The sequence below is a fragment of the Zonotrichia albicollis genome, chromosome 30 (assembly GCF_047830755.1).
Source record: "Zonotrichia albicollis isolate bZonAlb1 chromosome 30, bZonAlb1.hap1, whole genome shotgun sequence".
NCBI lineage: Eukaryota > Metazoa > Chordata > Aves > Passeriformes > Passerellidae > Zonotrichia > Zonotrichia albicollis.
The window spans coordinates 1,978,859-2,004,384 of record NC_133848.1 but is presented as its reverse complement, the minus strand read 5'-3'; the positions used below and the strand labels follow the sequence as shown (position 1 = coordinate 2,004,384).

General features: G+C 48.4%; 2 protein-coding genes across 9 annotated transcripts in view; one reads left to right on the top strand and one right to left on the bottom strand.

Annotated features, from left to right (window-relative positions):
• Positions 1 to 25,526, top strand: part of LOC141725711 (serine/threonine-protein kinase PAK 3-like) — a 71,388-nt gene that overhangs the window by 8,347 nt on the left and 37,515 nt on the right. The gene's annotated exons all lie outside the window — the stretch shown is intronic.
• Positions 20,352 to 20,924, bottom strand: LOC141725616 (olfactory receptor 14J1-like). The gene has a single exon (XM_074529573.1). The coding sequence runs from the start codon at positions 20,922 to 20,924 to the stop codon at positions 20,352 to 20,354; it is 573 nt and encodes a 190-aa protein (XP_074385674.1).

The window sequence follows — 25,526 nt, the reverse complement described above, 5'->3', positions numbered from 1 at the left end:
GACAGAATCAGAGCCTGTTATCTGGACCTCAAATGATGAGGAACAGCTTTGGAATCTGAAAACTAAATTGTCCTCTGCCCCTGTACTGAGCCTACCAGACCTTAAAAAGATCTTTGACCTTACACGGGATTGGGGAGGATGCAGGAAGCCAGTCGCATATCTCTCCAAGTTACCAGATCCAGTAGCCAGAGGGTGGCCAGCCTGTGTGCAAGTGATAGAGGTAACAGCCCCCCCAATAGAAGACACACAGAAACTAACCTGAAAGGGGAAGATCCAGGTTCATACCCCACACAATGTGAAAGATGTTTTAAGTCACAAGGCCCCTCAGTGGCTAACTGTCGCCCAAATACAAAAGTATGAAGTAATCTTAATAAATACCAAGGGCCTCCAATTAGTCACTTCAAAATGTTTAAATCCAGCCCAGTTCCTCATGGGAGAGCTGTTAACAGACCTGGAGCATGACTGTTTAGAAATTATTGAAATGCAGACTAAAGTGAGAGAAGATTTAGAAGATGGGCCCCTCCCATATGGGAGAATTTTATTTACAGATGGATCATTATGAATGGTAGCCAGTAAACAGGTCTCAGGGTATGCAACCATAGATGGGCAGAACATGCAAGTTGAGGAAATGGGAAAGCTACCCTCAAATTGGTCTGCCCAGTGCTGTGAAATCTGTGCCCTGAAGAGAGAACTAGATTTACTAGAAAAAGATAAAGGAACAATCTATACCCACTCCTGGTATGCATTTGGGATTGCCCATACATTCGGAGAAACATGGGAAGAACAGGGGTACCTAAATTCTTAAGGCAAAAATTTAATACATGAAGAGCTAAGAAAATTAGTACTAGAGTCCCTAAGGAAACCGATTGAGATAGCCAAAGTTCACATAAAAGGACATCAAAAAGGAGACACCCTGGAAATAAAGGGAAATTGATTAGCGATCAAGTAGTGAAAGAAGTAGCTTTGGAACAAGAAAGTCCAGTTAAAATTCTTAAGATAGAGGGAACACCTAGTAGAGAAAGAAAAGAGGAAAGATCCATCTTTGATGAGAAAGAATTAAGAGAGTTAGAAAAGAGGAGAGGACAGCAAAAAGAAAATGGAGAATGGTGGACACCTGATGGACAGCAAATTTTAAATAAAGCTCCAGCCCGAAAGGTGATGACAGAGTTATATGAGTTGACCCATTGGGGAATACAAGGATTATGTGACCACTTTCCAAGGGATCATATGTGCATGGGAGTACATACCATAGCAAAGGCAGTTACCAAGGGATGTTTAACTTGCCAACAAATTAATCAGAAAGTAATGAGAAGAGTAGTATCTGATCTGGGGGAAGTGAGTTGGCCTTGCAGCCATTCCAAACTGTGCAGGTAGACATCACAGAAATGTCCCTTGTTCAGGGATACAGACAGTTATTAGTGACCGTGGATGACCTCACCCATTGGGTAGAGGTGTTCCTGACCAAAAGACAGACAGCCCAAGTAGCCAGAAAAGCAATCCTAGAAAACATCATTTCCCAATATGGGTTGATAAATAATGTCGATTCTGACCGAGGTACACATTTTGCTGCCCAAGTCTTACAACAAGTTGTTGAAGTCCTGGGAATGAAATGGAGGTTGTACAGCCCATTGGCATCCCCAGAGCTCCAGAGGAGCAGAAAGAATGAATAAAACCATCAAAAACTGGTTAACTAAATTAGTTACAGAAACCCAGATGAATTGGCTTAAATGTCTGCCCTTAGCACTGTTACAAATTAGAACAAGGCTGGAATCAGGTATAGGAGCTTCACCTTATGAAATGATGTTAGGACTCCCCTTCTTGACAACCCTGTATAGCACAAGAATTTATCCAGAAGGAGAGACAGCCACCCAAAAATAGGTAAAGGCCATAGGAAGGAGATTCAAAGATCTTAGGAAAAAGGGCTATCTCCCTTGAGCCTCTCCCTTAGACACTAAGGGACATAACATCAATCCAGGGAACTGGGTGTTAGTTAAATCATGGACCTCTGCACCTTTAACCTCTAAGTCTGAAGGCCCTTTTCAGGTCCTACTCACCACCAATACAGCCATACAGACCCAAGAGAAGGGGTGGACACATAAAACCCAGATTAAAGGACCTGTACCACCTCCCACTGAAGAGTCAAAACCAACCACATCTCCTACTAAGTCTTGTAATGAATGGACTGTGACTAATCACTCAGACAATCTAAAGCTAACCCTCCAGACAAGACCTAAAGTGAGAGCACCTCCTAAAGACTATTAGAGAGTGTTTATAGTCAAAAACTTGTTAAGAACTGTTTAAATAATCAAAACTTCTTAAGAACTGTTAAAAATTGCAGCTAATGTTATTTATATTTTACTTTTGAGTTGGAAAAGTAGATACTTTCCTCTTGTGTTTATTATTAGTTAGTGTTTATTAATGAACGTACAGTTTTTAGTTTGTGTTGGAGCCTTTGTTTGTTTCAGCGTATATTGTGATTGTGTAGGATTAGGCATAAGAGTAACTACCTTGCTATGTGTTTGGAGTATTTTTCCTATCAATTTGGATGCCCAAAATTCTTAAAATCATCTGACCATTGAGTTCAAGGTTTTTAGGTCATGTTTTTGTGTGAAAAAGTTTAAATAGCCCAGTTAACTCCAATCTTAGTGTACAAAGCAATCTCCTATAAAACATCCATCAGGACAAAAATAATTTAGTAAAGAAAAGTCAAATGTGTTGACACTGAGAGAATAAAAACTCTGTACTAAAACCAATGAGCTCTTCTGTAGGAGAAAAGCATAACCAGGAGGCAAGGCTGGGTGAGTCTACAGTCTGTCTAAAAACAGCCACTCCAATCACTGGGTGCAGCTCAGAAGTTGTAGAGTCTAGGGGAATGCCTCATACCAGACTCCTGGGAATGCTCTTACTGATCTTGTTTAACATCACGCTGGGAAGTCAGAAGAGCCCATGTGCTAAATGTAACTACCCCCTTTACAGAGGGGAAGAAATTGGATCTTTAATACGAGTACGTACAAATTTAAACTTAAACTGTGCCAACCTCTCTCTGTTAGAAACCTGTCAAGAGGAAGGGAAGACTTATTGGATTTCACAAAATATAGCCACTTATCAGCAACGACTGCCTGGGGAGTGTCCTGTAGGAGATGCTTGGCTGTGCTTTGAACATAAGACCAATCAAAAAGGCACAGCAGACTTAATAAAAGAGAAAGAAGAAACAACATCAATAAATGAGAAAGAAGACCTAGAAACATCTCGTTGGAAAAACTTCTTCATAGATTTAGTGGAAAAGATCAGTAAAGAGTTGAATTTAACTAATTGCTGGATCTGTGGAAATACACACATGGTTGAAGTCTGGCCTTGGGAAGGGATCAGCTTAAGACCAATAGGTATCTTAAAATGGACAAAAACAAGACAAAAAGTACCAACTATTGGACAAAAAGGAAAAGAATTGTGGGAATTAAAGTAAAAAACAATTGGAGAAGAGCAGTGAATATCTAGGAAAGGGAAAATTTATAAAATGTACAAATTTATAAAACCCCAGAAGGAGAAATGTCCTGGAAGAGATATTTAAAAATAAAACATCCAGTAGCTGGGTAAGTCCCTAGAGAACCCAATAAATACTGGAAGTAAAATTTATTATTTATATACTGGATAAATAAATATTATTTGTATTAAATAATAAATAATGACATCATTAATTTATAAAACAATATTTATTAAATAATAAATTATATTATTAATTTATTAAAATATTTCTTATTAATATTAAACCAATAAATAATATTAACTTATTAAAATATTATTATTTAATAAATAATAAATTATTTTATTATTTTAACGAAATATTAATTATTAAATTATAAACAACAATATTATTAATTTATTTAAATAATAAATTAAATACTGGTCCATTGGGAAGAAAGAAACGGGGTGTGTCTACCGAGAAGGTGATAAATTCCATGAGTGTACTGGAAAAGGAATAAATGAAGGAATAAAAGGAATAAATCCATTCTGGGGATTTAGAGAAATATCCAAGTACTGGGAATTTACAATGACTATCAGTGATGCTTCTTGGAAAGCTCCAGAAAACCTGGTTTGGATATGTGGGAATGTGGCTTACACTGAATTACCCGGGGAGTGGAGCAGCGCTTGCACTATCGGAATTATTAAACCGTCATTTCTCTTACTCCCAAAAGAGTCTGGATCAAACCTAGGGGTCCCAGTCTATGATGATTTGAACAAATCTAGCTGACCAAAAAGAAAATTAATTGAAATTGGAAGAACACAGACACAGAAAAACACAGTATGGACCCCCCGGGAAATAATTTCCACTTATGGACCGGCGACCTGGGCTCAAGATGGGTCCTGGGGACACCGCACCCCGATTTATACGGGGTTAAATCGGGATTCTAAGATTACAAGCAGTATTGGAGATGGGATCGAACCGAGCCTGTCTAGCTTTAGACCACATAAATGACCAACTGTCCCAGACTAGAACTGTGGTGTATCAGATCAGACTAGCAGTAGATAATTTACTAGCCCATGAAGGAAGCACATGTGAAAAATATTACTCCTCGAGTGCTGCTTAGAAATAGATGACTGCAGTGAAGTAATTAGAAATATCTCAAAGGAAATCTGGAAGTTAGTTTATGTTGGAACACAAGAGTGGACCCCTACATTCGATACCAGCTGGTGGGTCCATTTCTGGTCATTAAAAGGAAACTGGTGGAAAAAAATAGCCTTTTTCATCTTATGTGAAATTGCTAGTTTAATCCTCCTACCTTACATGCTCCCCAGTATAATCCAAGTTGTAACATCTGCTGTACAAGCAAGTGTAATGATACCAAAAGAGCTTAATAAGAAAGAAGTAAAAGTAATCATGATAATGAATGATTAAGAACGTCCAGATGCCAAGCAAATTTACAACCAATATTAAAAACTGTACTTTCAAGAAGAAGTAATTGCTAATTGATGCATGCTTGAGCACAATCGAACAATTAGAGGGGGAAATTGTAGAGAATACATTGTTAAAGGAGTTGATATAAAGTTCACTGTTAAAGGAGTTAATATAAAGTTCCAATGTTAGTCATAGATTGTTTGTTGAATGTTTAATAGTTAAGTTCCAATGCTAGTTAAAGGATTTATAATTATGTAAATCCCCTCACTGTCAGGTGTTACCCTCACTGCTCCTGTTAGTGTTCAGAAGCACATAATCACGAGAATGATTCTATGCAGGTGCTTTTATTGAAGAGCTCTGGGTGTCAGGGGTGCAAACCCAAATCTGTCTCCAACATGCATTTGTGATGAAAATGTTTTTATATTCTATCGTTATATAACTTTCAAGTTAATTATTAAACATATATTGTTCTATTGTATACATAGATTTTATCCAAGCATGGGCTCCTCGTGACCCCCTCCTCAAACTTCTAACATAGTTTCTCATTATTCTTCTTAGGATAATACAATAATTGTATTTAATTTCTAAACAATCATGACATCTAACAAGTATATAATTTATCATATACTCCTTATGCAGGTGCAATTTCACATGATCTGGCAAAACACAAAGCCTCACATTTTCAGAGTCTATTTTTAACATTTTTCCAGGGCCCCACTAAGTCTAGCTTCTTTCTAATTCCCTGAATTTTATGATTTTAAAACCTTTTACTATCACTGCCACTCTCATCTAAGATGGCAAACAACCCAACACCATAAAGAAGAGGATGATGTCATAATAACCAAATATGAAAATCCCATAAGACCTAGCAGAAAAGAGTGACCTAATAAAAACCCCTAGAACAACAAGCCACAGTGCAAATAAAGAATTAAAATAACACCTCTAACAACAGAACACATAAGACAACATCAGGACCATCGTCAGAGCTTTTTGCCTTTGTCACCCTAACAAGAGCAGGCCAAGAGCAGTACAGGGACCACGGACCTGAAACCAACAGTGTCTACCCAGAGACTCTTGAAAGAAGAGAAAACCCAGCCAAGCCAGGCCTTGCTCAGCATTGCAGTTCCCTGCTCAGAGCCTTGGGCTCCCTGCAATCTTGGCCTCAAGGATCTGCTCTCACCAGGCCCTGGGCAGCCTTTGGCACTCCCTGCCCTCACTGGGGCCCAGCCGTGCTCCAAGGCACTTGGAGTTTTGCTGCTGCCTCCTTGAGCAGCTTCTCCATCCTTCTCTGCGTGCCTGAGGCTCCTGGACCCAGCCCCAAATCCAGCGTGGGGCTGATTAAATACAGAAAGGCCTCAGGAGCTCTTTGTCTCCCTTCCATTGTCTTTGAGTCTCCAGGGTTTGTGCAGTGATTGGAGTCAGTTTGGAGTTGTCTTCAGGAAGGAGATTCCAAAGAGCACATCATGATTTTTGGTCTTAGTCAAGGGAATGTTTTTATACTTTTCATTTCAGAGAAGAGGGGATGGAAGCATTTCCCAGGTGATCTTGATGCTGAATGTCTCCTTAGGAGGTCTGGGCACAGAGAAGAATGAGCCCCTTGCAGGCTGACCCTGTTTGGACAACCTGCTCCTCATCTCCAGCCTCACCATGTCTGACATCGCCCATCTGGGACTGACATCCCAAAACATTAAAAAAAATTATGCATTTTACTTAAAAATTAGAATGTAATAATTACTAAAGTTATAGTAGTATTTTTCTTATTTATAATATTATTACTCAATATTTTTATTACCCAATTTATAAATTGATATGAAAAGTCAATGCATTTTTAGGAACCAAAAAAATTATTCCTCATCCGTTCTAAGTAACATAATTCCCTTCATGAATTAATTGGCAACTATCAGCTATTGATCTCTTCTTCTTTATGCTAATAATTTAGCACCTCTGTCATCTTTTTTACTGTTTTCTCCCATAGGGTCAAGGGGGGCATTTTGCAGTCCCTGGAGACATTTCTGGGGCACATTTGTGACAGTTTTGGGTCTGGGGAGGGAATTCAGAGAGAACTTGAGGGTCTGGAGGACACTTGGGGGAGCCGGGTGGGCACTTGGAGCGGCACTCAGGGATTCTGAGGGACAGTTTGGGGTCTGGGGTAGCACTTGGGGGTCCAGGGGGGCCCTTGGAGGTCAGGGAGGGGAATTTGGGGCCCTTCGGGGTCCAGGTGGGCCATTGCGGGGCTCAAACAGGGCTCTCTGGGGCGCAGGAGGTGAAGGGAGTTGTTGGTGCGGGTATCATACAGTTTAACGGGGCCGCGGAGCATCACGGGAGTTCGAGGCGCAGCTGCAATGGCTCTCGGTGGGGCCTGACTCCTTTGTCAGGACTTACTTTGCCTGCAGGGCTTGAGCTTACCCAAATCCTTCTCGGGACTTACAAATCTCACCCGAATCCTTCTCAGGACTTACAAATCTTACCCGAATCCTTCTCGGGACTTACAATCTGCTTGACTTCCCTCTGTCAGGACTTACTTTGGGTGCGAGCCACTCATACAACTATTCCCTCCACATGCCCGGAGGGGGGGGGGCCCTTTTTTTTCCCCCTTAGGAGATGACTCACTCACACTAGTTCCACTCACTTCCTACTGTTCCCAGCCGGCTTTCTCGCGAAAGGCCAAAAACGCGGTACTGAGGAGGTTGCTCTCACTTTAAAAGTCCGGCTGCCGGCCCTCGTCTCACTCACACACACATGCACTTGTCTCCCACTCCAGCCACCGGATTTCTCACCAGTCCGGTGCTCCGGTGCTCCTCTGTGTCGCTGCTCCTGAGCCGATCCCTCTGGTCCTGGTAGCCAGCTGTCCTGGAGGTCCAAGATGGCCAGTCCTGGTGTCCTCTTTCGGCGTGGCTATTCCGGACGAGCGCCCCAGCTGAAATAAACAGGGCAAGGAGACTTCTTCTCCTTTTTAATGCCGATCAGCTCAGGATTGGGCAGCTTGGCGGGCCTGCAGCTTCCCGTCGTCTCTCCCAGGGCGACTCAGAGGAGGAGGATATGCGCAGCTTTGTCCACTAGGGGAAGAGCTGGGGGTCTGGTCCTCGTGGGAGCCTTTTGGGCGTCGCGACCCTCGGTTGTTACTTTTCCCCGCTCCTTCCCGTCTGCTCCCAGCGTCGGGACGACTCCCATGGTCAAGGCAAGAGGGACTCCGAAGGTGTTCCGTATCTCTGCAGGCTCAGCACTCCGCATCTCACGTCCAGACATCACTCCAACCTCTCAACTCTTAGGTGGCTCGTTGTTTTTGGGGTTTTCTCAGTACGTTTGGAGCAGGGGTCCCACAAAGCATGCTGGTCCTTAGAGTTATTTTGCATATCCCTCCCCTCCAAAGTCCCTTCTCCTCACTGTTCGGGAGGTACCCCACCCTTCACTGTCTCAGAGAAGGGCCATTAACTCGCCCCAGCCAGGGCTTTTACTGATACAAAAACAACTATTAACAACAACGACCCATAATTACCATTACACAAGCAGCAGCCCAGCAGCAACAGTGGTAACCTTTTTCTCACAGAAAAATTGGCAGAATTTCTGTTCATAACAAATGTCAGCCAAACCCAGCAGTGGGGTCACTGAAGTGCCCATGGCCACAGCCCCTTGCAGTGGCCCAGTGCAGCTTGGGCTGATGATCCACCCTCACAGCTGGCCCAGGGCAGCTCTGCAGTGGCTTTGGTGGCACCTGGGGCTGGCACACACCTGAGCAGTGTGTCTGTTTGCAGTAGGGAAACTCAGGAGTTACAGATTGCTTCAAAAAATACAAAAAGGGAAAACCCCTCTAAAGTTGAGTGCAGCCAGCTCTGCAAGCACAGCAGGTCCCAGGGGAGTGAGGACAGACAGGATGGGGCTGGGCAATGTGGAGCAAGGTTGTCCACACTAGGTCAGAGCTCCAGGCACAGCTTCTGTGAGCAGGCCGGAGCTGCTGAGGAGAGACCCTGGGTCAATATCAATCACAGTCTACTGCAATCACCTCTGCTCTAAAGAGAAATAAAATAAAACACTTAATTTAAAATAGGAATGTGTATTTCTTACAAGTTCTTTGAAATCTTTCTCCATAACTAGACTAGGAAAATTTATTGAATCTCACAGGGCTTTGGTGATGTTTACATCAAACTCAGTCCCTGAGACAGTCTTCATAAAACTTATTAACAACTGAAACTTAAATTGAAAATATGAACTTTCTTGAAGTTTTAATGGGTCCCACTGAGGGACATGACTGAGAAAGTGTCCCCAGGTTCCAGTTAGAGCAGAACACTGGAGGCAGTGATGACAGCAACAAGGCAAAGGTGTCTCTGGTGCTGAGCACACCTGGATGTGTTTGAGGAATGCAAAGGGCCAAGGCCTGAGCCCCAGCCCCTGGCCAGGCAGAGCCTGTCCCTCCCTCCTTGCTCAGGGCTCTTCCCGGGATGGGCACTGGCATGTGGGGATGTGCAATGCCAAGGGCAGGAGCATAGGGCGGCCCCTGCCAGGCTGCTGAGCAGGGACAAGGAGGCAATGAGGCCCCAGGCCTGCAAGGGTCACTTGTCTCCTGCTCCTGCCTCAGGCCCAGGCCCAGCAGCCACGGCCAAAGTGCTGCCCAAGTTGGCTCTGGCAGGGCTGTCTTGCAGCTGCTGCCCATCCCTGTGCCCTGTGCAGCCCAGGCTGTCCCATGGTGTCCCTGCCCTGTGCCTCTGTCCCTGCACGCTGTCGGCATCCCCCGGCTGCCCCACCTGGCTGGGCCCTTCCTTTACTGACAGCTCTGCCTCCTGCCTGCCTCTGCCTGCCTACACATAGCCTGGGGCTGATACCAAAAGGGTTCATTCCATTTTTACCCTGCCTGTGAACTTTCAGCACAGGAACAAGGCATGCAGGGGATGCTTTCCCAGCAAGGATGGTTGGAAGCGAAGAAGAAGAAATCTGGCTCAAGGGTGCAGGATAGAGAAAACAAGGAGTGACTCTGGGAACTGGGGGTGGGTTTTATGGACATGGGTAAAATGTAATTCACAATTAGTGACTGTATATAAGCAACACACTGGTAGAATTACACATTCATCTGAGGTTAGGAGTTATCCCATGTTAGACCTCAGGCATGAATAAATGATACCCTCTGAAATAGCAAATGAGTGTTAAGGAGCCTTATTGTGATACTTCAGAGATTTGGTGCCAGCAGGGCCTCACGGCACCAAGGGGTCAGCTGTGACACTGTGCAAACTCATGGAACAAAGAGTCCATTGTGACACAGCAGAACACCATGGAACCAACATCTATTTTGGCACATTGGGGCCACATTGAACCAATGGTCCATTGTGATACTGTGGATCCAAGGAGACCATTGTGACCCTGAGAAACCTCTGATAACCAAGGGGCCATTATGACACAGCAAGGCCTGGTGGAACCATGGGTCCATTGTGACAATGCAGAACCTCACAGAACCAAGGTGACCGTGTTCTACTGCAGAACCTCATAGAACAAAGGGTCCATGGTGACACTGCAGAACCAAGGAGACTGCTGCTGGCAGTGTGAGAGCTCATGGAACCAGAAGTCCATTGTGACTCAAGATGGCCTGATGTAACCAAGGGTCCCTTGTTAAACTGTGTGGCCTCATGGAACCATGAGCCATTGTGACACAGCATGGTCACATGGAGCCAAGGGGCCACTGTGACACTGTGGATCCAAGGAGACCATTGGGACTGAGGAACCTCTTGGAACCAGGAATCCATTGTTCCACTGTAGCGTCCTGTGGAACCAAGGGGAGCACATTGACATTGTGGGGCCTCATGGAACAATGGAGACTGTTCTGACACTTTGGGACCCACTGGAACCAAGGGGCCATTATAGCATGGCAGGGCCTGGTGGAATCGAGGAGACTGCAGTGAACACTGTGGGTGTCCATGGGATGAAGGGTCAATTCTCACACTGTGGAACCAAGGATACCATTGTGACACTCTGGGCATCATGGAACCAAAGGTCCATTGTGACACAGCAGGGCCTTATGGAACCATGGAGGCCATTTTTACACTTGGAGGCCTTGTGGAACCAAAGGGCCATTGTGGCACTTCAGAGCCTTGTGGAGCCATAGTGACACTTTGGGGCTCCATGAAACCATTGGTCTGTTGTGACACTGCAAGGCTTTATGGGATCATGGAGACCATTGTGACACTACAAGGCCTCAGGGAACCAAGGAACCATTGTGACACTATGGAGTCTTGGCAGGCCAAGTAACAGTTGTCACATTGTGTGGCACCATGGAACGAAGGAGGCCATTGTGACACTCCAGGACCCCATGGAAACAAGAGGCCAGTGTGACACATTTGGGCCTCATGGAACCAAGGATCCAATATGACACCACCAGTGTGACACTGCAGGGCCCCATGGATCCCAGGGAACAGGGAACAGGTCTGGTTGGCTTGGCCTGACTGGTCCAACTGCTCTTGGCATGTCGAGGGTCTCTTCTCATGTACCCCTGAAACCCTGGGCCCTGGGCTTTCCTTCAAATGGAAAAGAACTGCCCTTCTCATTCAAGCATCCATAGTCAAAATGGAAGTCCCTCTCCAAAATTCAGAATATCCAAGGATTGCTGCCAGACAAAAGCTGCCATTACCAACATATCTTCCTGACCTTGTCTTCCTCATACCTGGGTCTCACCTGCCTCCAAACACTGGGGCTTAGTGATTTCTCTCCTATGGAAAAGAATCATCCTTCTCCAAGCACTCATTGCTGAAATTGGGAATCAACCTCCAAAAGTCCTATATCCAATGATTGCTCCTTCACAAAAGCTGCCATTACAGATGAGTCTGGCTGGCCTTAGCCTCCTTAGGACCAGCTCTCACCTGTCTTCCAAACACAGGGGCTCTGTGCTTTCCTTTCTGTGGAAAAGAACTGGCTTTGTCCTCCAGGCACAAATAGCTGAAACTGGGATTCAGCATTCAAAATTCTGAATATCCAAGGGTTGCTCCCAGACAAAGCTGCCAGGACAGGCAGGTGTGTCAGTCCAGAGGCCTTTGTCTCTGGTCGCTGCAGTTCATCAGCCCCTGAAAGGCTTGGGTACCACGATTTCCTTTCCGTGGAGAAAATGGTGACACTTTGGGGCCCTGTGGAACCAAGGGACCACGTTGACATTGTGGATATCATCAATACCAGAGACCATTGTGACACTGTGGGACCTTATGGCACCAAGGCCTTCGCTTTGGCTCTGTTGGGCCACATGGTCCCAAGAGCCCTGTGTGAAGCAACAGGGCTTTGTGGAACCAAAAGGCCATTGCTGCATTTCAGGGCCTCATGGAACCAAAGGGCCATTGTGATTCTGCAGGGCACTGTGGATCCATGGAGAGCATTGTGGAATTGCAAGGCCACATGGAATCATGGAGACCATTGTGACACTGTGGGGCCCCACGGAACCAAAGGACCACTGTCACCCTGCAGGGCCTCATGGAAGCACAGGGCCTTGTGACACTGCAGAAGCAAGGAGAACATTGTGACACTGCAGGGCCTCATGGAACCAAGGGGACATGGAACAGACCTGGCTGGTTTGGCCTCCCAGGGGCCACTGGACAGGTCCAGCTTCTCTTGGAATGCTGAGGGCTGCCTCTCATCAGCCCCTGGAGAACTGGGGCCCCGTGCTTTCCTTCCTATGGAAAAGAACCGTCTGTCTATCCAGGTGCCCATGGCCAAAAGTGATACTCCTCCTGAAAATTCCCTATATGGAAGGGTTCTCCCTGACAAAAGCTGCCAGGAAAGAGAGCTCTGGCTGGCCTTGGCCTCTGAATTCAAGGAAGCCCTGAGGAAAGTATTTGAACAGGTTTGACTACTGGAACATCAATGAGTCCCTCCTTCTCTGAAAACCTCAGATGCTCTTCTAATAATATATGCCTTTTTTTTTCTCATTGAGTATTATGCATGAAATAATATTTTCAGATACATAATATTATTCTTCTCCCTCTACCAGTGTTATCTGACACAAAACACCTTGTCTAGATATGGATCCAGGTCACCTGTACAGGCAAACACAAGAGAGAATCCAGCAGGAATGATTTGTCTCTGCTCCCATCTGTCCCATCTCCTCTGGAGCTGGAGGTGCAGCCCCAGCACTTGGCAGGGCTCAAGGGCTCACAAGCTCAGCTCCCACCCAGAGAACATGCAGACCCTGGGCTGCTCTTCTTGGCCCCTGCACGCTCAGCCAGGCTGAGATGGACACTGATGGTTTCTGGGCCAGGCTCTCGGAGCCCAGCCTAGCTCCCTGCAAGCTGTGCCAGCTGCCCTGAGCTCTGAGCAGCACCAAGGGCCTCTCCCCAGCCCACCCTAGCCCAGCTGGCTCTGGCCCCACAGCTCTGCTCAGGCCAGGCTGCTCTGGGCACTGGCCCACGGCCTCAGCCCCTGGCAAGGGCACAGCAGCAGCTGCAGCTGCCACAGGACTCAGCCCCAGCCATGGGGGAAGGTGCTTGGCCAAGGCCAAAGGAGGCTCCCTGGGTGCCCTGCTCTCCTCTGCAGGAGATGCTGAGGGCTCTGCAGCCCCTGCTGCCATCCCATGTGCCCAGGGCAGCACAAGAGCTGCGGCCTTGGGGCCCTCAAGAGCTGCTCGTGCTCCAGGCCCAGGGCCCATGCCAAAGCTGGGGCAGCCACAAAGCTGTGCCCATTTCTGCTCATTGCTGCTCTGATGAGGATGGTTCCTCAGAACCTTGGAGCTTGATGATGAATTTTACTTTGCCAGAGGCCTCTTCTTTCTTGAGCTCTTCAGTTCAGGAATTGAGTGGCAAAGGTTCATAAACATTTGTTCAAAACACCAAAACAAGACAACCCCATAGGAATAATTCAAATCTTCAATTCTTCTGTGGTTAATTAGACAGATTTCAGAAGTGTACTCAAAGTGAACCTACGATATTGAAAACAATGCAGACAGAATTATTTTGTCCTGTTTAGTTTTCTTTTCCTGTTATAGATTGATACCCACAATCCCCAGTTGATACTGATCTGCAGCCTCTCTTCATGCAGTCTGAACAGATATGAAAATCAAGCCCCTTCATGGCTGACAATCCATCACACTTTGTCCCTACCCCCTCCTCACCATTTCCCCCATCCAACCCCTGGCACTGAGAGCAGCTGAGGAATGGAGTCACATCCAGGCGTGTCCCCAGGGCTCAGGATTGGGCCAGGTCAGTGAAATCTCTTTATTGATGATTTGGATGATATTGCCGGCTGGGGGCTATGTACAAATCACAAACGGGAAGGGACTGCTGTGGAACGTGCCTTGAGCTATTTTCTTTTTCAGCATCAGTCTCATTACATGGTTATGACAATGGGAAGATGCCAGCATCTCACATTTCAAGCAGCAGACCAAGAACGTAATGTTACAACTTACTTTATAAGTTTTTTGACCAATCACACTGTCATGGTTTGAGCCTGGCACAGAGCCAGTGCCCCCATGAAAATGCCCTCACCCTGGTGTCTGCTGTGAGATGTGACCAGGAATAAGCAAAACAGGCTCCAGCTTAAACATAAAGAACACTTTATTACCTAAACTACAGGAAAATAAGGAAAAACTATAAGGAAAAGAAAAAAAAATTGAAAACCTTACAAAAAACCACTTTCCTCCTCCCCACTACCTGACTTTCCCAATCCGATACATTCTCCCAAATCACCAACTGCCCAGCCTGGCACCACACTTTAGTATACTCAAACTTCAGTTCATGAAGAGGAGAGGAGTCCTTCTTGTTCCATAGGCTTCCCCTGGAAACACACTGAAACCTCGTGTGCTTCCCTGTCACTTCGGCACCGCCCGGAAAAAAGTCCTTTTGCCGCTTGTGACATCTTCCTTCCATGCCCAGTGCTCTCACCACCGTGCATGGCCAGAGCTGCTTTTAGGGTTGTCTTTCAAGGATGCCTTGTCTCACTCCAAAAAGGCACAGTCTCTGCTTTGGGACATCTGTCCCCCCCATATTTTTCCAACCCCCTGGGGCCGGGGGGTCCTCACGATGAACCCTCCTGGTTCTGAGCCACTGCTTCCCCCTAAGTGCAGTCTCTGTGTCACAGGAACAAACTGAGTCCATGGCCACAAGAAAAGTCCAGCCAAAAGGCCACTCCAAATCATCTCTCCCCATTCAATCATCTCCACGTTCTTCGGGCCAGGTCCTTGTCTCATCTCATCTCTTATCTCCCTTCTTATTCAGCTTCGAGGAGGATTAGCATTTTTGCAAGGCCCCAATCATGAAAGAAAGGGGTTAAAACTTTCAGTCTCTGTCTGTCCCGGAGCTGCGGCACTCCCACACACGCTGCCGCTCCGGCCGGGCACTCTTCCCCCCTTCTCCTCCTGGGCCGGCTGCTATCACATTCGGTGTCGCCGGCTCTCTCTCTCTCCCTCCTGGGGGGCGGGGGGGGATGGCTGCCCGAGGGCTGACTCCCTGGGATCTTCCACCCTTCCATCCTCGAGGGCCTCCTCACCTCCCATCTCTGTCCAGGCCCAGGGCCTACCACGTGGCTGCCCCTCCCCCGCCCAGCAGCAGCGGCTAGACAGGGGAGGGAGATCCGACTTCTTCTCCTCGACGTCCCAAGAGAGCCTCCCAGGGCCAGAGCCCTGCTTTTTAACTCCTGTGTATTCTCGGAGGTGTGTCCAAACCCCACTGGCTACACCAGGTGTCAGTATCAAACTCCGAACATCCATTGGTTTGACCACAGCATCCCAGAATTCCCACTCCTTCCTGGTCAAACCACCACACACACAAAGCAAAAGCATGTTGACAGTAGTTCTATCCAACAACTATAAGCACATGTACCTTTGGTTATAACAATGCTTGCCTATTTTGAATACAATACCTGCTTGTAAGCCTTAAAACAATGCACAGAGCTCCATTATTAAGCTTCAAACTTCCTAATATCTCACTAGATATACTTTTCTTCAGCTTAGAAAGTTATTCTAGACAAGGGTTAATACAGAGACCATTGTTCTATTTGTCCTTGTTTTTCTACTTTTTAAATAATTTTTCTGCTGACCTATCTCATAGCTGCTGCTTAGTCTGCTCACAGTTTGACTGTCTCTGAGGCCTGCCTTTTGCAGCTTTCCCAAAACCCTCTGATTTTGTGGATTCCCACAGATGAGGCCATCGAAGGCACCCTCAGTCAGTTCCCAGGTGAGCCCAAGCTGGGTGGCAGTGTGGCTGTGCTGGAGGGGCAGGAAGCTCTGCAGAGGCATCTGGATAGGCTGGAGCCATCCATGGGCCCAGGACAGCTGGATGAGGTTCACCAAGGCCAAGGGCCACGTCCTGCCCTGGGCTCACAACCACCCCAAATCCCTGGCTGTGCCCCACCCCTGATCCCCACAGCCTGTCCTGTTTCCTTCATCCCTGCATTGCCAGGGACTCTCTGGGACAAGGGAGCTCTGCTCTGGGGATGGAAGGAGGTGCAGGTGCCACCACTGGAGTGGGAACCAGAACTCAGCAGGTTTGTGTCCTTTGGGGGTCAGGAACTGGTGGCACGAGTAATTTCCATACTAAAATTATTTTTAGAAAAATATGGTTCTGTGATGGATATAAAAACACTTAAATTCTTGTATCAGGATGCCTGTCTGGGAATGGGGGGAAAAACAGCATGAACAATTCCTGATTTGCAAAGCTTTCAGTCGTGGATGGAGAAGGGGCTCAGGCTGCTTTTGGTGTTGAGGAAATGCTGAAACCAGCCTGACTCATTTCATCTCCTTCTGTTCTGGCTGATCTCCCCTTTTTCCCCTTCTACCCACTGGTTTTTGTCTCCCATCAGGGCCCTGGTGAAGAGCCCGGCTCTGTGTTCTCCATCCCCTCCTCGCTGGCACTGCCAGGCTGGGATGAGGAGCCCCTCAGCCTTCCCTTCTCCGGGCTGGACCAGCCCAGCTCCCTCAGCCTCTGCTCACAGCCCAAGGGCTCCAGCCCCACCTTGGAGGGCCTTCCCAGACCCTGCTCCAGCTGCCAGACATCTTTCCTGCCCTGGGGAACCCCAAACCAGGCCCCCGTGACCTGGGTACTCCACGTCCTTGATGTCCTGGTCATGCAGCCCAGCCCCTTGTCCCCTGTCAGGCTCTGGGGGTTGATTTGTGGAACATCCTTTGGTGGAGGCTGTGGCTCCAGGTGGGCCAGGGAGATACCAGGGGATAGGGGACCCTGCTGGGCATGAACAGCTTTGGACTTCTGGGGGAAAACTGTGAGGAGGAGCTGGGGCAGAGTGACCAAACCAAGTGACCTCACACAGCCCTGCTGTAATGTCACAGGCTGCTGTGTGATGTCATAGCTTATTCTCTGATATCGCTAAGCTGGTCTTTGATGTCACAACCCACTCTGTACAGTCACACAGCCCCCTGTAATGTCACAGCTTTCTCTGTGATGTCACAACACATTAACTAATGTCACACATCTGATCTGTGAGTTCACAGCCAACTCTCTGATGTCATAGTCTGCTCTGTGATGTCAGACCTCTGCACTGTGATGTCACACCTCTATCTGTGATGTCACAGAGTCAGTCTATGATGTCACAGCTGCTTGATGACCTCACATAACCCACTCTGTGATGTCATAGCCCACTCTGTGACCTCATGTTACCAGATGATAAATTGCCTACACCAGGTGAGCACACACAATGCTGGTTCTCCAAAGCCCCAGGCCTATGGAAACCATACAATGCCCATTGTGTGAGAAGGGGAACTGAAATTCACCATCCTCAGTGTCCTGCCAGCTTAGCCAGGCCCACTGGAACATTGGGGTCCACGACCACCAGGGACCACCAGAGAGACCCCCAGGACAGGAGAACGCATGGGTAAATGGGAGGGGAAATATGTTAATGATTTTGGGGAAATGATTATCATATGTGTGTTTAGACCAGGACAATCAATGAATTTGTATGCAAAATACAGAATATAAACAGAAACCTTCCTGCACTCAGCAGGCACAGCTTTGGGAGAAGCTATCCCCCTGTGCATCTGGCCAAATAAAGAATGCTGCTTCTTAGTTCTACATTTTGCCAAATTTTTGGTAACACTTCCACTCCCAAGGAAAGCTCTGTCTGCTGCTGGTCACAAACAGAGAAGGGCTGGGGGGGAAGATGTGGTGGTGAGAAGCTGCCTGGGGCACAGTGACCATGGAATAATCAAGTTTCCAATATTCTGTGAAAGAAGGAGGGGCAGCAAGAAAACTTCATCACTGGAATAACGCAGGGCAGAACTTGGATTCAGGATGCAGATTTGAAGAGTACCGAATCAGGTACTGATTTTTTAAGGGAAACAAACTTAAAAACAAAAGTGTCCAGGAAGGAGGGACACACCTCAAGAAAGGAATCTTAAGGGGGAAGGAGCAGCCTGTGCCTCTGTGCCAAAGTTGAGCCTGAGAGGAAAATTGCTGTCCTGGCTGGGCATGAGCTTTTGTGGGAACTGAGAAAAAAGAGAGTGCCTCACCATTCGACAGTAGGTCAGGCATCTCAGGAAGTGTTTAAGGATGTTGTTAGGTTGTGCAGAAGGAAAATTAGAGTGGTGAAAGGTGAATTAGATCTTAACCTGGCCATTTCTGTGAAAAATAATAAAAAAATTTTTAAAAATAAACTAATAGCAAAAGGACGGATAAGTAGAACACCTACTCTTTCTTGGATGCAGTGAGGAATAGAGTAACTAAGGATAAGGAAAAGTGGAGCTGCTTAACACCTTCTTTGCCCTAGTTTTCAACATTAGTACAGGTTGTCCTCAGGACAAGTGTTGTCCTGAGTTGGTGGATGGGCACAGGGAGCAGAACAGCCCCCCTGTAATCCAGGAGGAAGCAGCTGGGGACCTGCAGAGCCAGGTGGGCAAGAAGGCTGATGGCACCTGGCCTGGATAAGGAATGGTGTGGCCAGCAGGAGCAGGGCAGTGATTCTTCCCTTGTGCTCAGCACTGGTGAGGCCACACCTTGAGTGCTGTGTCCAGTTCTGGGCCCCCAATTTGGGAAGGCCATGGAGGGGCTGGAGCGTGTCCAGAGAAGGCAACAAGGCTGATGAGGGGTCTGGAGCACAAGTCCTGTGAGGAGAAGCTGAGGGAGTTGGGGTTGTTTACCCTGGAGAAGAGAAGGCTCAGGGGAGACCTCATCACTCTTTACAACTCCCTGACAGGAGGGTGCAGCCGGGGGGGGTCGGGGTCTTTTCCCAGGGAACAGTGACAGGACAAGAGGAAACAGCTTAAGATGTGCCAAGGGAGGGTTAGACTGGACATTTGGAACAGGTTCTTCACAGAAAGGGTGACTGGGCATTGGAATGGGCTGCCCAGGGAGGTGATGGAGTCACTGGGGCTGTCCCTGGAGGTGTTTATGGAAAGACTGGATGTGGCACTTGGTGCCATGGTCTGGGTGACAAGGTGGTGTTGGGTCACAGGTTGGAGTTGCTGATCTCCAAGGTCTTTTCCAGCCTGGTTAATTCCATGATTCTGTGATGATTCTGTGTGGCATCATAAAACCAAGGGTCTCTTCTCACAGTGCAGGGCTAAATCGAACCAAGGAGTCTATTTTGGGACTCTGGCACCTCATGGAATTCAGAAGACTGATGTAACACTGTGTGGCTTTGTGGAAATGAGGAGACTGTTGTGACACTGTGTGGCCTTGTGTGACAATGGGGCCATTCTGACAATGCAGGGCCCCATGGAACCAAGGGGCCATTTTTGCAATGAGGGCACTCATGGAATGAAGGAAACAGTTTTGCCACTGTGGTGCCCTTTAGAACCAAGAGGCCATTGTGACTCTGTGGAACCTCCTGGAATCATGGAGACCATTGTGACACTCCAGGGCCCCATGAAGCAAGGGAGATGCAAAGTTGAGTGCGAGTGTAGATCTGCTGAAGGGTAGAAGGGCTCTGCAGAGAGACCTGGACAGGCTGGATCCAGGGCCCAAATCCAACAAGGTGAGGTTGAACAAGACCAAGTGCTGGGTCCTGCACTTTGGCCACAACAACCCCTGCAGTGCTACAGGCTGGGGACAGAGTGGCTGGACAGCGGCCAGCCAGAAAGGGACCTGGGGGCACTGATGGACAGCAGGCTGGACATGAGCCAGCAGTGTACCCAGGTGGCCAAGAAGGCCAATGGCACCTGGCCTGGATCAGGAATGATGTGGCCAGCAGGAGCAGAGCTGCTCTGCTTCCCCTAACCTGCCCCCAGCTCTGCACACAGACATTGCTTCTGCAGCTCCAGAGAAGGGAACAAAATGGGGATCTCGAGTGAAAAGTTTGCTGGGAGATCCTTTAGTTCATTGAAACCTGCTGAGAGCACAGCTCCTCATTGACACAGTTTGGGGCCACAGCAATGATGGAGAGAAACAAACAACAAGAAGTGGCATAAACAATGGTCCTATTGTGCGGACAAGATTATAAGACTGAAAAAAGTAAAAAAAAACCCATAACGAAAAAAAAAGAACTATGAAAAATTATTATATATTTTATTGTAAGTGATTTGCAGAAACTGGCTAGCAGTTCAAGGTTTCTGAAATCATCCAATGATCAGTGTCCACAATGCAGCCTTGAGCTCCTGGTTCCTCAGGCTGTAGATGAGGGGGTTCAGGGCTGGAGGCACCACTGAGTACAGAACTGACAGGGCCAGATCCAGGGATGGGGAGGAGATGGAGGGGGGCTTCAGGTAGGCAAATGCTGCAGTGCTGATAAACAGGGAGAGCACAGCCAGGTGAGGGAGGCAGGTGGAAAAGGCCTTGTGCCGTCCCTGCTCAGAAGGGATCCTCAGCACAATCCTGAAGATCTGCACGTAAGAGAAAACAATGAACACAAAACAACCACAACCTAAAGAAACTGAAAACACAAGAAGCCCAAGTTCCCTGAGGTAGGATTTGGAGCAGAAGAGCTTGAGGATCTGTGGGATTTCACAGAAGAACTGGCCGAGGACATTGCCATGGCACAGGGGCAGGGAAAATGTATTGGCTGTGTGCAGCAGAGCATTGAGAAAGGCACTGGCCCAGGCAGCTGCTGCCATGTGGGCACAAGCTCTGCTGCCCAGGAGGGTCCCATAGTGCAGGGGTTTGCAGATGGACACATAGCGGTCGTAGCACATGACAGTCAGGAGGAAAATCTCTGTTGAAAAGAAAAACACAAAAAAAAAGAGCTGTGCAGCACATCCATTGTAGGAGATGTCCCTGGTGTCCCAGAGGGAATTGTGCATGGCTTTGGGGACAGTGGTGCAGATGGAGCCCAGGTCGCTGAGGGCCAGGTTGAGCAGGAAGAAGAACATGGGCGTGTGCAGGTGGTGGGCGCAGGCTACAGCGCTGATGATGAGGCCGTTGCCCAGGAGGGCAGCCAGGGAGATGCCCAGCAAGAGGCAGAAGTGCAGGAGCTGCAGCTGCCGCGTGTCTGCCAATGGCAGCAGGAGGAAGTGGCTGATGGAGCTGCTGTTGGACATTTGCTGTGGCTGCACATGAGAATCTCTTCATGGAGAAAAGGACAGTGATGTGTTAGAGGAGATATTTGTAACCAAAATCAAAGCCATTTCCCATACACCCTCCTCTGTAACACACATGGATTATTTTAATTTTTAATTAACAGGCTTCTGTGTTTAAGAGTTCTGAGGTTTTCTTTTTGAGCTCTCCCCATTTGTTTCCTGATATTCTTGGCTATCAGAAACCCTCTACATTGTTTCTGAACTCAGGGAGAACAGAGTAAATTCTGTGAGACAAAATAATGAGAGGAGAGTGAGGGGAGATGGCCTCTCATTCTTACCTATTCAGAGTTTCTCTGGGATTTAACCTTTCTCAGGTGGAGAGTGATCATCTTCCCATGTTTTCCCTAAAATGTCACTAGGTACTGCTGAGAAGAGATGGATGCACCCCAGCCCAGCTCCACATTTGTAGCCAAGGACTCACGTTGCTCATTTCACCAACCCAGCAGCATTTTCAGTGTCAGAACATCTCTGCCTTTCCCCATCAATCTTACCACTCAGAGATGCTCTAGGACAAGTTTGCACCTTGGATTGAAGCTTCCAGCTTGGACTGAAATCTCAGACACTTCCAAGTGTCCTATGATGGCACTGGATTGAGGGAGATGCAGCTCCTTCCCTGACTGCCCTGACAGCATTGCCCAGAGCTGGGCACTGGGGACAGCGTCACCCTGAGCCAGCTGTGTCCCCTGCCAGAGCCCCCAGGGCCGGGAAGCTGCTCCCAGCCCTGTGCTCTGCAGAGGGAACTGGGCCCGGGGCTGCAGAGCTGCCCCACAGCTCTGCTGCAGTTCTGCCTGCACAGGAGGGGCTGCACGTCTTGGAGCCCCAGCCCTGAGATCAGAGGCTTGGCTGGGGCACAGGAGGGAGGGGGCTTGTTCAGAGGGAGGGGCTGCACTGCAAGGGATCCTGTGGGCATCTCTAAACTCTCCCAGCCACAGCATTGCTGGGGTTTGTTTTCTCTCATTGCCCAATCTCTCTGCTTCCTGGAGATTTTCGTCCTGCAGGTGTTTCCCTGTGCCTCATCTCTCCTTGCCAGCACTCACAGACCCCAAACGTCTGTGCCCTCTCCTCGGCCCTACAGGACCCTGCCTTTTTGCAGAGCACTGGCTGGGGCAGGTTCTGTTTGCAGATGGGACAAAGGACAACTCAGACTGAGTCTGATGGGTCCAGCAAAGGGGATGATGTTGCTGTCCATGGACAGAGAGGCTGAAAACATATTAGAGATCTCCTGTGAACCTATTGATCACTGAAAGAAACAGTTCAGATTTCTGAGATACTTGTAAAATTTCATAATTAATAATTCATAATCAATCTTTTATGTTAATCCCCCCCCGCTTCCTGCCATTCTCCAGTATTAGGAAACTGAACACAAAGTCTTTGGAAATGTCCTAATTTTTAATGAAATCATTGCATTGGAAATATTTTATGACTGAGCAGCATTCCTCAGCATGTCAAAGCTTCATGAGCATTTCACCCCCCCTGCACCAGAAATAATCAGAGTTTTACTCACAGAGTCTGTAGGCATTGGGATGTTCCAACTTTAGGAGATGGCTCAAGGAGTTGCAGCTGCCTTGTCCTGCAGCCAGAGGTTCCTATGCCAAGGGCTGGCCGTGATTGTGCCCCAGGCACTCAGAACCTTCCCAGCCTGACTGATTGAAGCTCTCTGTGCCTCTGTGCTGTGCCCGGGCTGGCTGCAGGCAGTGCCCCAGCCCTGCTGGGGCGGGAGAGGAGCTGCTCCTCAGGAGAAATGTCTTTTTGAAGCTCTTCTTGGTTTGCCAGGAGCTGCCTCTGTGCAAGGAGCCCAGCCCAGCTCATCAGCACAGACACAGCACAAGGACTTTAATGACCCTCTCGGGGCTTTGGTGTTGTTTACATCAGACTCAGTCCCTAAGAGAGTCTTCAAAAAACTTCTCAAGAACTCAAACTTAAATTGAAAATCTGAAGTTTCTTGAAGTTGTTATGGGGTCAGTGAGGAACACAACTCAAAAAGTGTCCCTAGGTTCCAGTTAGAGCAGAACACTGGAGGCAGTTATGACAGCTGGGGACAAACAAGGCAAAGGTGTCTCTGGTGCTGAGCAAACATGGATGTGTTTGAGGAATGCCAAGGGCCAAGGCCTGAGCCCCAGCCCCTGGCCAGGCAGATCCTGTCCCTCCCTCCTTGCTCAGGGCTCTTCCCGGGACGGGCACTGGCATGTGGGGATGTGCAATGCCAGGGGCAGCAGCATGGGGTGGCCCCTGCCAGGCTGCTGAGCAGGGACAAGGAGGCACTGAGGCCCCAGGCCTGCAAGGGTCACTTGTCCCCTTGTGGCCTCAGGCCCAGGCCCAGCAGCCATGGCCAAAGTGCTGCCCAAGGTGGCTCTGGCAGGGCTGTCTTGCAGCTGCTGCCCATCCCTGTGCCCTGTGCAGCCCAGGCTGTCCCATGGTGTCCCTGCCCTGCGCCTCTGTCCCTGCACACTGTCGGCATCCCCCGGCTGCCCCACCTGGCTGGGCCCTTCCTTTGCTGACAGCTCTGCCTCCTGCCTGCCTCTGCCTGCCCACACAGAGCCTTGGGCTGACCCAAACTCCTTCTGGGGGACATGCTGAACCACAGCCTTGCCCTGGGAGAGAAATTCCTGTCTCCTTGTGTCTAGTCTGGGCCTCCCTAGCTGCCCTTGGCAATAATTTTTTTGGTTCTCTCTGGCTGTTCTCTACTGTGTCAGAAGGCTCCACCATCTCTGAAACCACCCTTCAATCCCTCCCAGGGCTCTTCTCTGCTGTCCTCAGTCTCCACCCCACTGAGAACAGAGCTCCTCTGTCCTTGTACAGTGCTCATGTGCTTGAGGCCATGGATGCCTGGACAAGAAGGACGGTTCTTTTCTACAGGAAGGAAACCACAGAGCCCCAGGGTTTGAAGGCAGATCAGAGGCAGTCACCAGAGGCCAAGGCCAGCCAGACCTGTCTGTCCTTGCAGCTTTTGTCTGAAAGCAACCCTTGGATATTTGGGGAGTTTTGGAGATGGAATTCCATTTCAGCCATGAGTGCCTGCACCAGAATGACAGTTCTTCTCCGCAGGAAGGAAAGGGCAGAGCCCCAGTGTTTTAAAGGCTGATTAGAGGCAGCACCAAGGAGGCCAACGTGTCATGGTTTGGACCTAGCACAGAGCCAGTGCCCCCATGAGAACACCCTCTCCCTGGTGTCTGCTGTGAGATGTGGCCAGGAATAAGCAAAGCAGGCTCCAGCTTAAACATAAAGAAAAGTTTATTACCTAAACTACAGGTAAATAGGAAAAACTATAAGGGAAAAAAAAAAAAAATTAAATCCTTACAAAAAAACACTTTCCTCCTCCCCACCACCAGAATTTCCCAATCTGATACATTCTCCCAAATCACCAACTGCCCAGCCTGGCACCACACTTTAGTATACTCAAACTTCAGTCCATTGAGAGGAGGGGAGTCCTTCTTGTTCCATAGTCTTTCCCTGGAAACACGCTGAAACCTCGTGTGCTTCCATGTCACTTCGGCACCGCCCGGAAAGTCCTTTTGCTGCTTGTGACATCTTCCTTCCATGCCCAGTGCTCTCACCACTGTGCATGGACCAGAGCTGCTTTTAGGGCTGTCTTTTAAGGATGTCTTGTCTCACTCCAAAAAGGCACAGTCTCTGCTTTGGGACATCTGTCCCCCCCATTTTTTTCCAACCCCCTGGGGCCGAGGGGTCCCCACAATGAACCTCCTGGTTCTGAGGCACTGCTTTCCCCCAAGTGCAGTCTCTGTGTCACAGGAATAAAACTGAGTCTATGGCTACACAAGAAAAGTCCAGCCAAAAGGCCACTCCAATCATCTCTCTCCACTCAGTCAATCGTCTCCACATCCTTCAGGCCAGGTCCTTGTCTCATCTTATCTCTTATCTCCCTTCTTATTCAGCTCCGAGGAGGATCAGCATTTTTTTTGCAAGGTCCCAATCATGTAAGCAAAAGGGTTAAAAGTTTCAGTCTCTGTCTGTCCTGGAACTCTGGTACTCCCACACGAGCTGCTGCTCCGGCCAGGCTGCACTCTCCCCCATGTTCTCCTTCTGGGCCGGCTGCTATCAAATTCAGATGCTGGCTCTCTCTCTCTCTCTCTCCTGGGGGGGAGTGGCTGCCCGATGTCTCTTGGGGCTCCTCCACCCTTCCATCCTCAAGGGCCTCCTCACCCCCCATCTCTGTCCAGGCCCCGGGCCTACCGAATGGCTGCCCCTCCCCCGCCCAGC

Bases quoted from the DNA above. Each gene is read 5' to 3' on its own strand.
- LOC141725616 (XM_074529573.1), bottom strand. From the start codon at position 20,924: ATGTGCTACGACCGCTATGTGTCCATCTGCAAACCCCTGCACTATGGG.